This window comes from Pogona vitticeps, chromosome ZW-PAR (genome assembly GCF_051106095.1).
Source record: "Pogona vitticeps strain Pit_001003342236 chromosome ZW-PAR, PviZW2.1, whole genome shotgun sequence".
NCBI classification, from domain to species: domain Eukaryota; kingdom Metazoa; phylum Chordata; class Lepidosauria; order Squamata; family Agamidae; genus Pogona; species Pogona vitticeps.
In genome coordinates, this window is record NC_135800.1 from 480,001 (window position 1) to 493,092 (window position 13,092).

The 13,092-nt window shown below is 52.3% G+C and overlaps 1 protein-coding gene across 2 annotated transcripts in view; it reads left to right on the forward strand.

The window, feature by feature from the left end:
• Positions 1 to 13,092, forward strand: part of COL5A1 (collagen type V alpha 1 chain) — a 103,040-nt gene that overhangs the window by 44,330 nt on the left and 45,618 nt on the right. For both annotated transcript variants that reach the window (XM_072984553.2, XM_020812243.3), the window contains exons 10-21: positions 2,084 to 2,125; positions 2,390 to 2,452; positions 5,073 to 5,147; positions 5,534 to 5,626; positions 7,341 to 7,397; positions 7,715 to 7,768; positions 8,753 to 8,806; positions 9,292 to 9,345; positions 10,601 to 10,654; positions 11,344 to 11,397; positions 11,570 to 11,614; positions 12,911 to 12,964. In XM_072984553.2, coding sequence (XP_072840654.1) covers positions 2,084 to 2,125; positions 2,390 to 2,452; positions 5,073 to 5,147; positions 5,534 to 5,626; positions 7,341 to 7,397; positions 7,715 to 7,768; positions 8,753 to 8,806; positions 9,292 to 9,345; positions 10,601 to 10,654; positions 11,344 to 11,397; positions 11,570 to 11,614; positions 12,911 to 12,964 — 699 coding nt within the window. The remainder of the gene's footprint in view (positions 1 to 2,083; positions 2,126 to 2,389; positions 2,453 to 5,072; positions 5,148 to 5,533; positions 5,627 to 7,340; positions 7,398 to 7,714; positions 7,769 to 8,752; positions 8,807 to 9,291; positions 9,346 to 10,600; positions 10,655 to 11,343; positions 11,398 to 11,569; positions 11,615 to 12,910; positions 12,965 to 13,092) is intronic.

Sequence of the window (13,092 nt, forward strand, 5' to 3'; positions counted from 1 at the left end):
TCTCTTGTCCGTGAAGTTTTTTCCTGCGTAGGGAAATACCGGCTGTTAACCGTCCCCCCAAAAAAGCACCCTCTCCTCTTCTTCCAACCTGCTCGATCCGATCCTCGCTGCTTTGGGCAAGGGGATTGTGGCCGAAACGGGAAACGGGAAGAGACGCAGGAGCAAAGTTTTTCCACACCGAGGGGCCCTGCTCCACGAGTTGCATAAACGCTTCTCTGCAAGACGTTACCGAGAGAGGAGAGAGAACCAAACACAGTTCAGCTTAATCATCTCCAAAGAATTTGGCAGCCCCGGCTGCTGGCTTGCAAAATGCCAGACCTCCGAATCGTTGCCAGAAGCTAAACAAGTAAAAAAAAAGCTGCCTTTTCCCCTTTTCTGCCTCCCTTTGTCCTTTTCCTCCCTTACCAACAACACGTCCTTAAAAAAATAATAAGGTAAAAGCCCTCGGTGTCTCTGCCCTGGAAGCCTCTTCTCGACCACAAAGGCTTGTGTGTGTTTTTAGCGGATGCACAGATATTGCTTCAGGTGTGAGGAGGTGGTTCGCTACGGTGACCATTTTCCTGGAAAGCAGGGAGATTTTTTTTGGGAGGGGGGGATCCTCAGGTGAAATCAGCCTGCACTCCCCACTTGCGAGCAATTGTTCCATCACAGCTTTGTTATCGCCTACCATCAAACCGTTTCTGACTTAGGGTGACCCTATAAACAATTTAAACCCCCACGGCTGCTCTCGTTAAGAGCCTGAGGTCTTGTAAACGCATTGCCGTGGCTTTTTTTTATTGAGTCCATCCATTTCATGTTAGGTCTTCTTCCTCTTTTCCTCCTGCTTTCCCTTTTTCCCCATCGTAGTGCAGGGAAAAGCTACTTCACCCCGAGCTGCGCGGGGCAGGATGTCTGGGGGTTTTGTAGTCCAAGAACATCTGGGGACCAATTCTCTAAGGGCTTTGAGGAGTATTTTTAATGAGTGGGGGTGACAGGGAGGGGGTCAGTGGCTGATGTTTTATGGGCAGTCCAGCTTGCCAAAAGGTTGATGGCCAGAGGATGGTTAGTGCCTCTGAGAGGTCCCGTATATGGATCGCGTCCATGCCTGAATCCTGAGCAAAGGGAGGCACCTCCACTCCGAACAAGCCCTACCTGTGGCCCACGAGAAGCACCTTACGCCTTGGCCCAGGTGAGAAGGCCATCGATCCCGACGCAGGGAGAACCTTTCGGCCCGCTCTTCCTCCTCGCTTCTCCTCCTCGCCTTTCTTCCGAGGACCTCCTTTCCTCCCCCCCTCCCGCCACTTCGCGGGGCCGAGCAGAAAATCCAAACAGCTGGGATCTCTTGCAAGAGGGAGAGGCTCCAGATGTCCCCGGCGGCAGCAGCAGCAGCAGCAGCAGCGTGAGCGAAAGATAAACAGGCCCAGGAGGAAAGAGGCCAGGAAGGAGATTCTCACGAACGAACGGTCCCCGTACCCAACCTCTTCTTTCACCTTCTGGCTGAGGCCACCTCGTGTCGCTCTTCTGTGGAAGGTGGTTTTTTTGAGCCGCCGAGGGTTGCAAGCGTTTCCCACCAGGGGAAGAGAAGAAGACGCCCCGGTTCTTCCCCAATTCCGGTGGTCTCTACAGGGTGGGACCGTTTGTCAACAGGAGTTTTGAAGATCTGTAAGATCCCTCACTTCCAGTGTGTGTGTGAGAGAGAAAGAAGCAAAGAACAGGTTTCTTTCTTTCTTTCTCAAAGTGGCCCCGACACAGGCAAAAAAAAAAAAACCCAAACCAAAACAAAAAAAAGGGAACATCCTCCCCCAGTTGCTTAGACCTTCGTCCGGTGGGATTCTCACAAGGGCGTTGGGCGTCTCTGGCACGGAGAAGCTGACGGGGGGGGAAGAGACTCTCTGCCGTCCCAAGCAGGTTTCAGGGGGTTTAAGGTGTGTGACAGGATGGAGGAGGGAGGGGTGGCCGTTCCCCTTGCCTTGACGAGGCAGGCTGAGGGTGCTGGATACAGCCCACCCTGGCCATCCCTTCTCTCCTCCTCCTCCGATCCAGCTTCTTGTCGGCCAGCCTTCCGCCTCTTGACTGGTGTTCCCTTTCCCTCTTCTGCTTGCAGGGGATGCTCATCGAAGGCCCACCTGGCCCGGAAGGCCCAGCCGTAAGTAGGAGACGTCTTTTTCCCACACACACACCCTTTTCCCCTCCCCATCGGAGACAATAACGGATTCCCCCCCCCCCGAGCTGGAGGGAAAGGCGTAGAAGCCAAAGATCCTTTTGGATGCAATTCCTTCCCTAGGATGGTGGCTTGACCACGACAAAGGCTGTTATCATAATTTTCCTCCTTCAGACACACAAACACACACACTCGCCCTTTTGCCTTGAAGCTCATGCTGTTGTGTTCTTGTTTCCTCTCCTCCACCAGGGACTTCCTGGACCTCCCGGACCTACTGGATCCATGGGTCCGGTCGGAGATCCTGGCGAAAGGGTGAGTTGTTCTCCATGTTTGATCTCTTTTTGTTCCGTTTCAGTCCCACTTTTCTGCGGTTCCCTCCCTCTTCCGATGCTTAAGGGCAGGGCAAGGACTTCAAACTGCTTGCAGAAATCATCCTCCCACCCCTGGAAAATAAGTGAGGTGGGGGGGAGGAGGTCTTGTACAAACTGTGGGGCTGGCCATCCCAATACAAAGGCCACAAAAAGGAATCTCTCCCCCCCCCCCCCAGTTGTGTTCTCACTCGATAAAGTAGAACTGATTTACGTCCAAGTTGTTTCAAGCGTAGGAAATCCGCTGTATCAAGGCTGGGGTAAATTCACTGGATTTCTCTCCCCTCCCCACCCCTTTGAGAGTATAGTATGTCTAACAGAGTGAGGAGAAATGAAGAATTCCAAAATCCATCCCTCTTCTATGTTACCTCCTGAACGCCATCCAATTAAACGGGAAACCTTGCCTTGCAAAGCCTAGAAGTGGCCAGCAGGAGGAGCCCCACTCCTATTTTTAATGGCTTTTAACCATGCGTGCTGTTTGTGTCCCATTTGGGATGTGGCCAGATCCAGGGCACACCTTTGTGAAAGGGACTTGCTGGGCCCCTGTGAGGTGATGCCGAAGCCCCCCAGGACGGAGGGTCCCAAAGGACCACCTGCAGCACACAGGGGCTCTGAGAAGGGAGGCCGGGGGAGTCCCCTGGCAGATGGCGCAGGCACGGCGGAACATAAAGGTCCCAAGCACAGATATCAAAATACAGAGAGGGTGGTTGGTGGGCAAGAACGTCAGTGGGTGTTAAACATGGTGACGGTCCTGTCCTTTCTGGGCAGGTCTTGCACTGAAGCTTGCAATGCAGAGAAGGTGAGGACCTCTGGTAAAACAGCAGTGGTAGAGTCACAATGAGTGCGAATGAGGGGCTGTTATGTCTGATGAAGTGGACTTGCCCACAAAAGTTCCTATTAAAAAAAATAGAAAAGTTAGTCTTTAAAGGGCCACCCCGTTTTTGTCTTTGTTCACGTACAGTATATATTTTTTTAAATTGCTTGCACCTCTAATGCTGGCGCAGGTGAGCACCGCCACCCCTTCTACAACGCCAGAGTTAGAAGTTTTGGCGCCTCCTGCTCTCAAGGGTGCGTGGCTTCTCCGGCAAAGAAAGCTGCTTAAAAAAACGGAAGCTGTGCCTGTTTATAAGATTAATTGAGGCCTGACACCTAGTGGCATAATTGCTGTCCTACAACACCAGCACCCATCGCTCTTTTCCGCCTTCTCCGAAAGCATGGGGATCCCTGATATAGAAAAAATGCCAGTTTGGGGTCTCCCTACGGTACACCCTCCCCACTGTTGGTTGGATGCTTTGCTTGCTGATTGATTATTTGTGCTGCCGACTCGCAGGTTGAGCTCAAGGCACGACGGCATTCTGAGCTAAAAAAAAAAACCAGTGTCCTCGTATCAAAAACATAAACCTCTTTGCTTAAAACTGGGGTGCCCACAGTGGGGTTCCCAGTTCATGAGAAAACAACAAGATGCTTTTTGCACCCCTTCTCCCTTCAAGACTCACCTCTCTCCAATTTTTTTTATTTCCCTGCATTTTTTCTCCTGGGGACCCCCTGCTATAACCTTCCCGCAGCCTGGCCTCCACCTGCTGCCCTCCAGATCGGTCAGAACCGCACCACCCATCGTCCCCAGCCTGCATGGCCAGGGAATGGGACCTCTGGCGAGCACCCAGTGGAGGGAAGGGTCCTTGGGCCTTCTGGAGTTGAGGGTTGCCCCTCTGATGCTCCCTGTGTGTTTGATGGCCTCTTTGATGGCCTCATCATAATCTTCCCGAGGTGTGAGATGATGGAACATGAAAGGCCTGGCTGAGCACCATCGATCCTTCCTTGTAAAGAAGTCAATATGTGTTTTCAGGAGGCGCTGAGCCTGGCAGCGTGCGCATGGTGGGTTGTTAAGTTACACCTCTTGACACTCTGCTTTGGTCTCTCTGTTGGACGTGGAGGGCCAGGCTTATGTGTTGAGTTTCTAGAGAACATGTGGCCACATGTCAGGCCACACGTGTGTATGATGTGACCACCTTCTCACATGGAAAGTGCGTTCCGAAAGACGCGTGTCCCTTTGCCTCTAAGGTGCAACCGACCAGAGTAAAGATTTGCAGGTTTGGGAGACACTGAATGCAGAATATTCTCTCAAATCCTTGTGCGAGTTTAGACTGATTGGTGTCTCTGGACATCATCACCTTGATCACCTTTTTCGTTTCAGGTAGGTCCCAAATTCCAAAACCAGAACAGAGCTTGCTTCATGCAGATTGATGCGGAGTGGCCAGAGTAAAGCAAAACAAATGCATAAACCAAATTTGCACAACATAATGTGTTACGTCCAAGCTGTGGCCTGCGCTGGTGTGACCAGCATAACAGGAGCAGGAGAATGATTAGGATTAAGTCCCGGTTGAGTCAAAATCATCCTCTTCCTTTTACTTTCCTCACTGTTCTCGTCTCCGAAGCAGAAACTGGAGGACGAGAAGAGGTTGGGCTGATGAGTGACTCACTGCTTGAACCTTCCCGTCACGCCTCGTCCAAAAGAAACTTCTGGAGTTTAAAGGCTCTTCTTTATTCCACCCCCCTCTTCGCAGGGACCCCCCGGGCGATCAGGACTCCCTGGCGCCGACGGTTTGCCGGGACCTCCAGGAACGATGCTGATGCTTCCGGTGAGTATCTGGTACCTTGAGCTGGACGATGTATCAAGCCAACCATCCAGCGTGGCATAACCTGCTTCCAAATGCCACCTCGGCTGAATCTTGTGGTCCCTTTCTTTCGTTGCCTGTGTTTCCAAGGCCCAGGCTCAAGTCTTGGGACGTGGCCAAAACAGCGCTAAGGGCGTGTGCAAGAGGGAGGTGTCAAAGGCCACAAAGTGGGAATAAATCTGCATGAGGGGAATAGGTTTGGGGGTAGGACCACTCATGGGAAACGAGTATGCCGGGTGGCCAGAGGATGCTGCAGGCTCACCGTGGTTCGGAGGTGGTTGGCAGGGGACAACCACCTCCGTGGTCAAAACGTGTCCCCATTTTGACGCTCCTCTCTGTTTCCCCCACAGTTCCGGTTCAGCGGTGGAGGAGACGGGGGTTCGAAAGGTCCCATGGTCTCCGCCCAGGAGTCTCAGGCGCAAGCCATCCTCCAGCAAGCCCGGGTAGGAGTCTCTCCCCCCCCCCCGTGCGCCCCGGCGTCTCTTCCCATTCACTGACCTTCTTTTCTATGGGCTGCCCTTCCTTTCCCGTCTTTCCGCCAAGGAGCTGAAGGAGTTATCCTCCTCATTCTGGGCCATTCATGCAAGCTCATCGTTTGCACGTGCAGAGAAATTTTGGGCCAATTTTTTTTTTTTTGCAAGGGCGCTTCTGCACAAAAAACCTCCCGTCTTTTCTCCCCAATGCAAACCCTTTTATCAGCAAGGCTGAGGAATTTCTTCCCACGGTTGCTCGTGAGGCGAAGAACATGGCAAAGGGAAGGTGAATGGGCACTTCCACTAGGATTTGCTGCCGTACCCCTTGATCTGACTTTCCCGGCCACCGCATTATTCTCTCTTAAATCCTTTGGGTCTTGCAGACGGCTGTGTTTCGACATTACCCATTCCCTTGCCGTGCAGATTTTTGCTCCTGAGTCCAAAGTAGCAACATGATTTCCCCCCTTTTAATAGGGGAGCATCTTTCACTAAATAACCCGGTATTTCAGCAACATTTATTTTTTTTGGTCTTTACGGTTGCAGCCCTGGGTGGATTTTAATTAACAGGGAACACAGATAATTACAGGTCTTTTAAAGTATTGGATTTTTGCCATGGAAGAAATTTATCCCCCCCTGTCATTAGAATAGTGTGGACAGGCCCATTAACTGCCGGGAGATTTATTGACTCTGCCGTGGCGACGTGACTTTTTAATTAGCGATGGAAAAGGTAAAAATAAAACAAAACCCTGACATTTCAGGTTGAATTCTTGCTCTTTGTATCGGGGCATAAAGTAGCAATTAAACATCCTGGGCTCTCTCTCTCTCTCGATCCCACCCTCCCTTCCTCTGGAAGTGCCGGGAATTACCGTATTTTTCGCACCATAAGATGCACTTTTCCCCCACAAAATGGGGGTGGTGGAAAGTCTGTGCGTCTTATGGAGTGAAGAAAACAGATTATATTTTCCTGTTTTCTTCTCCTAAAAAATTAGTGCGTCTTATGGAAAGGTGCGTCTTATGGAGCGAAAAATACGGTAACTTGGTGCTTTCACCTCCTTTTCTGCACCGAGGGTGGGACTCTGATCTGACTTTGGACAGGGAGCAGAACCCAAAACCCTGACCGAGAGAAACAAGGCCAGGAATATTTGCCTATTTCATCTGTGCATGTGAGCCCATCTCTTCCTTCCTGAGCACACACACCCCCCCCAGTGCAATTAATGGTTTTGCACATTTTCGTCATGTTTGGGGACTTTTTGCAAAATCATCGTCGTCACCCGGCCTAAATGGGAAGGCTCTGAGGCTGAGCAAGGCCTAGCTCTGCTCAAGCTTCCTGTTCCTGCCCCAGTGCCAGCTGGGAGCTTTCTCTCTGAACAGGAAGCTAGGCCTAGCTCGGCCTTGAAACCCTTCCGCCTAGGCCTTTCTCCCAGGCGAGCCAAAGGGAGGTATTTGAAAGGCTCCTGCAAAGTAGATAGAACTCTCAGAATGGAGAATTACTGTATTGCTAGACCAGAAAATCCTGTTCCTAGTAAACAAGGTGGGGGAGAGGAGGGAACCTCCATTTTGTACATCACTGATAATGGTGGAAATTGTGGCTTCTGTTGAGTGACTAGAGCATCGCCTTCTAAACATTGGAAGCACTTTGCTGATTAATTCCTTCACGACTTCTTCTTTCTTGATGCCTTTGCAGCTGGCGCTGAGAGGACCAGCTGGCCCAATGGGTCTTACTGGAAGGCCGGGACCGATGGTAAGCAACCTAAATAACCCCATAAGTAAGGGGTTCTCACAGCAAAAGGGCAGCCGACTCGTTTTGCTGTTGGGCTTTGCAGTGGGTCATCTTCTTCTCCGGAACACGGCGGTTCGCTTGGATCTCTTGAAGACGGAAATTCTGGGACCTCAGCTGAATCATGGGTTAGAAAGATAACAGCGTTTGAGCAGTTTAGCGTGTCCTACACATCAGGGCAGTCTTTATAAGTGTCCACTAGAGCTGCCCGGCAAGGTCTTGGGGTCCTAAGGCAGAGTTTGTTCATTTGTACATATTGATCAACATCTCTTTTTCCACAGGGACCCCCTGGGGGTGGAGGAATCAAGGGTGAACCAGGAGACATGGGGCCTCAGGTACGTCAGAGATGGTCCCCCGTCACCCAGTGATGGAGTGACCTTCAATTGGGTCTCCTCTCCCCGGTCCTTTCATTTATGCTTCTGTGGGTTCATTGCTTCCCTCACATTTCCATGCTGGTCTTACTGGTTTGAGGCTTCCTTGAACTTGTTTCGGAACTGGCGTGGAAATGTGCCTTTTTTTCCCAGAGTTTTCCCCAGCTCTGCCCTAGATGCCCGGTGGTAAATTGGTGCAGAAAGGGGTGGCTGTCTGCGTAAGTAGGCCAGGATTGTTCTGGTGCAGGGTTTTTGATGGATCCTGTCTGCACGAGGTGGATTTCTTTGAGCTCATGGCTTTTAAATAGGATAGACTATTCCAGAAACTCACCAGCAGATAAAAAGCTGGAGACAGGTGCTTGCCAGCTCTGGAAATTCTCTCCATATATGGGGCAAAATAGTGGTGTTTGCGATGGTGGAAAGCCCTCGAATCGGTCACAGAAACCACTAGAATGGGATCTGCTGACAGATGTTGCGGAGAAGCCCTGGCATCTCTCCTCCGACAAAGCAGGAAGAAAACCGCCAACAATCGAAGATGAGAAGCGTGGTAGAAAATAATTAGACGGGTATTGAGCCCGTCAACAGTTAATTAAACTTTTAACCTCTCCTAATAACTTTTCTATTCTTGAAAACAAGGATGGTTAACTGGTGTCTTTTAAGGAGGAAGTAAAATTGTTTTCCCCGACCTTGGGAAATGATGAACAGGGGCCAGGAGGTCCATTGGAGAGACCTTCGTGGGCTCAGCATGGATTTTGGACTCCTTGGGACTCCAGGCTCCTGATCTGGACTTGGCCCCCCCGGTGTCAAGCGACACCCCCTGGCTGTCCATCCTGTTCCTAAGCCCTCTGGGGGTGCTGCTCCTTGTACAATATGTCACAAATGACCTTCATCTGGTCCATCCTCATCAGCCGGTGCTTCTTGCTTTCATGCTGTCCGATTTATTTCCAGGGCCCAAGAGGTGTGCAGGGCCCCCCCGGCCCATCAGGGAAGCCAGGCCGCCGGGTAAGTCAAACGCAGGAGCGGGGAGGGAGAAATGGACACGGCTGTGTCCACGTGACGCACTGACCGCTCAGGGGGAGGAAGGCTCATCTGTTGGTCCGTTGCCCCAAATCCTTGGTTTAAGGGTGCCGATGGAGAGCCATGTGGAGGAAGTGGGCTGGGGGTGTCTCAGGGCTCAGTCTTGACCGGATGTGTCCCTTGGTTGGGTGCGTCTTGGCGCAGAGATGCGCTGGTGGCAGGGAGGATTGGAGCAGGGGGCGGATTCTTCCCGGCGAAGGGGTCAGGCAACCCCGGGACCTGTAAGGACCTTTTACCATCAGCTGGGAACGAAATGTTGCCTCCGTGGCCGAAGCAGTGGGTGTGTGTGTGTGACTCTGCCCTCTCTTCTGAGCCCCGGAGCGGATGGGGGCCTGGCCTCCTTCGCCGTGTAATTTCTCCCCACCGCCCCACTCACAGCGCTCTTTCTCTCTCTTTTTCTCTTGTTTTAGGGACGTGCTGGGAGTGACGGCGCTCGCGGGATGCCTGGGCAGACCGGACCAAAGGTAATTGAATTAAAATGGATAATGCCAGGTTTTTGCCGGTTCTTCCTCCCTACCCATCTCGATTCACAGATGTTCTAGAAAGCAAGTCGGAAAATTGCGTTCATGATCGAAGGAAACCATCCCTCGTGGAAACTTGGTGACAGTGAGCTTGAGACGCAAGGCTCGTCCTTGAAGGGTTGTGCAGTAATTCATAAAGGAACCCCCTCCTTCGTAGCCTTCTTCCTTCCTTCCTTCCTTCCTTCCTTCCTTCCTTCCTTCCTTCCTTCCTTCCTTCCTTCCTTCCTTCCTTCCTTCCTTCCTTCCTTCCTTCCTTCCTTCCTTCCTTCCTTCCTTCCTTCCTTCCTTCCTTCCTTCCTTCCTTCCTTCCTTCCTTCCTTCCTTCCTTCCTTCCTTCCTTCCTTCCTTCCTTCCTTCCTTTCTCTGTTCACGTTGCTTTGGGAAGGGCTCTCATCAAAAGAGACAGAAGCCATTAGCCGTGAATCTGAATTGGGGAAGCAGGGCCTGCAAGCTGCATACAAGGAAGCTTAAGTGCCCGACGGTGTAGGTGCTCGGAATGGAAAGCGGACGGACGGAGGGGTTTGCCAGGGCCAAGAAAAGCCGAGGAGGAGCTCCCTCGTCCCTTAAGTGTCGCAACCATCGTCCTTGTCTGCCACCACACAAACACGCAACCAAAGGCGAGAGGAGAGAGGGAGGGCTGGATGATGGATCGCTGCCCAGACAGGAGCTAATTCCTCTCTCGGAGGAGGTGCAAGGATACTCTGTGCCCCAGTGAAACGCCATCCATCAACGCGCCCCTCACGGATCCTGCAAGGGCAGCTTAAATTGCTTCCACATGAGCCACAGAGAATCATCCTTCAGGTCACCCCTGTTCCTGTTATGAGCTGGGGGTAGATGGGAAGGGGGGAAACTGAGGGGTTGGGGCTGAGAGGGGCAGCCCCTGCCATCTCCTCCCTCCCTCCCTAACCCCCCCCTCCAATTTACTTCGGCTCCTGATGGTCAGGAGTGTGTCCAAGGCCATGATGCCCTCCGGAGGTACTGAGTGCCCAAATAGCGCTCCTGAATGGGAGGTGGCTGACAAAAGGGCTACTGGCTCTTCCTTGCTTTCTTTCTTTTTCCTCCGCGATCTCTTGACGAGACTTCTGCCTTGCATCAGTGCCTGCAAAGCAAGTTGGAAAGGGAACGGTTCCAACAGGACTCTGTCCCGGATCCTGCCTTGACCATTTCTCTCTCTCTCTCTGTCTGGAATTTCTTGCAGGGCGACCGAGGCTTTGATGGCCTCGCTGGATTGCCAGGGGAGAAGGGACATCGGGTGAGTGCTTGGGGTCCGAGGTTCTTGGGCTTCTGTTCCGTTTCCTCCCCACGCGGCCACGTGGCTGCCGTGGCCTCTCTGTGTGCTGCATATCCTCCTGGGGCTTCTTGTCCGTGGACAGCCTCCGTTGCCTCCCACGAGGCTGCTGAACATTGACGCTCACCCATTGCGTGACTCCAGTAAGCAAGAGGAAAGCCTACTCTCACTTCTTCGTTCACAGGAGTCCCTCAAGGTTACACAGCTAGTGGAAATACAGCAGGACCCCCCTTATACGTGGGATCCCTGCCCCACGGTCTGGAAATACTAAAAATATTAAAAGACAGATCCCAGAAATAGGTATTTTTATGATGTAGTGACCAGAACAGGCCACTAGAGGGAGCCCAAGACCATTCCATTATAGGATTGCTATTATAATAGTGGTTTCTGTTATCCGTGGTCGTCAGTATCCACAAGGGTGGGGATTTGGAACCAGTCCTCTGTGGATACAGGGGTCCTGCTCTATATAATAGGATTCCAACCCCTATTTGGAAGCTAAATGCAGTTTAAAAAATCGAAGGAGAAACTGGAATATCTCGTCTTAGAAATCCATCTCGTTGCCTGTTTACAAACATGGATGGTGCCTTCGGCCTTTGGCCTGAGGTCGGCCACTGACCCCCGAGCCCAGCTGATTCTGCCCTTTGTCTTCTCAGGGTGAACCCGGACCGTCAGGTCCTCCAGGAGCTCCGGGTGAAGACGGGGAGAGGGTGAGTCCCATCGGTGGCACTTCTGCATCTCAAGGCGCACCCGCTTGCCTACGGCTGGCCTTGCCTGTGTGAAGGGAGCCACCCTTAGAGGAATTACGCGTGATAGGCTATCCGTGGCTCTTAATCCCTCCTTTTCCCTTTTTGTTTCCGTGCTGCCGCCTCCGCCAAACAGGGTGATGATGGAGAACATGGACCGAGAGGTCTCCCCGGTGAACCTGTAAGTCAATATTCTTTAAAACAAACAAACAAAACAAAACAAAAAAAAACCACCCACCGCCACCCAGAAAATGAAGGTCACTTCCCTGGATGCGTTCCCGAAGTGCCCATCTCGAAGTGCCCATCCGCCGTTGTTGCCCGGAGGGTGGGCATCCACGAAGTCGCTAAGCCCTACAGTGCCTCGCAATAGATTTTGAGTGCTGCTTCTGCTTCTCCCAGACACGCTCACCCATGGGCCCCCCCCCGTTTCTTTTTCATCTCTAGCAGATAAAGATCAGCAATCCAGAAATAAAAGGCAAACACGACCCGTTGTGAAAATGAGCTTTCTAGTTGAACGGCTTTTTTCAAAGATGTTAGGGACATGGGAGGAGAGGGAGAAGGGAGGGGAGTCCGGCGGCGAGGCGGGGAATGCTAACCAACTCATCCCGTCAAGAACGAGGCTGGAGATACCTCATTAAAATCTACCCGGGTGTCGCCGTCCTTTGTAATCTGCAACATGTTTCCCGTTAAGAATTTCTGATACGCCGGCTCCTTTAGAAGCGCCGACGTGCGCGCAGGTGTGGCCATTAATTAATTAATTTGTAGAGCTTCGAGAACACCGCCCGGCGTAGGGAAACGCTCCCCAGGGCGGTTTAAACAATTAAGCAAAGCTGTACGACCCATTAAAATAATAAAGCGGCCAAAGGCGGGATAATGCCATCGTTAAGAGGGTCCCTGGACGACGGTCAGCGGTGGAGACCCTTCCCTTGGATTCTCCTTTCCTCTTCCTTTGCCACTGGATTTCGAGCCTCTTTCAGTTCCAGAACTCCCAGGCACCGGAAGGAGAAAGGAAACAAAAGACGGGGCAACGTTTTGTGGGGCTTCAAGTCTTTGTGGGCCGTTGCCCACTTTTCCCGATGCACAAGGAAGGGTTTCCCAGTTCCTCATTCCTGAGCTTTTGAAATAGCCGCATCCCTCCCCCCATGAGCCGGAGTCCTCACCTGGCCCCTGACGTGGCCCGTGGTGCCAGATGATGGACGTACCAGCCGCAAAGAATCCCACATCAGGAAAGCCTTTGGACCAAGCAGGAGAGGTTCCTGCTGCCTTCTGTCCTGGGGCGTTTTGCAGGACCAAAGTCTCGTCAAGAAGCCTGGATCCTCACCCCGCCCAGCCCAGCCCACCAAAATAGGCAAAATCCAGGGGGTAGCCGTGGGGTCTTGAGATGACCAAGAAACATACCTTGTTTGGTTTCCCCCGAGAGTCCCACCTCATCTTATCTTTATGGGATGATTCGACCGGTGTCTCCTTCTTCCAACAGGGACCTCGTGGGTTGCTGGGACCGAAAGGGCCTCCTGGCCCCCCGGGGCCCCCGGTGAGTAGCCTGGTTTCTTTATAATCGCCCCGTTTTGCCACGTTTTGCTCCGTCTCCCTGGAGGGAAGGCGGGCAAACTCCGTCCTAAGGTATGGCTCTCAGGTTGGGCTCTGGACCCGTCACAGAAC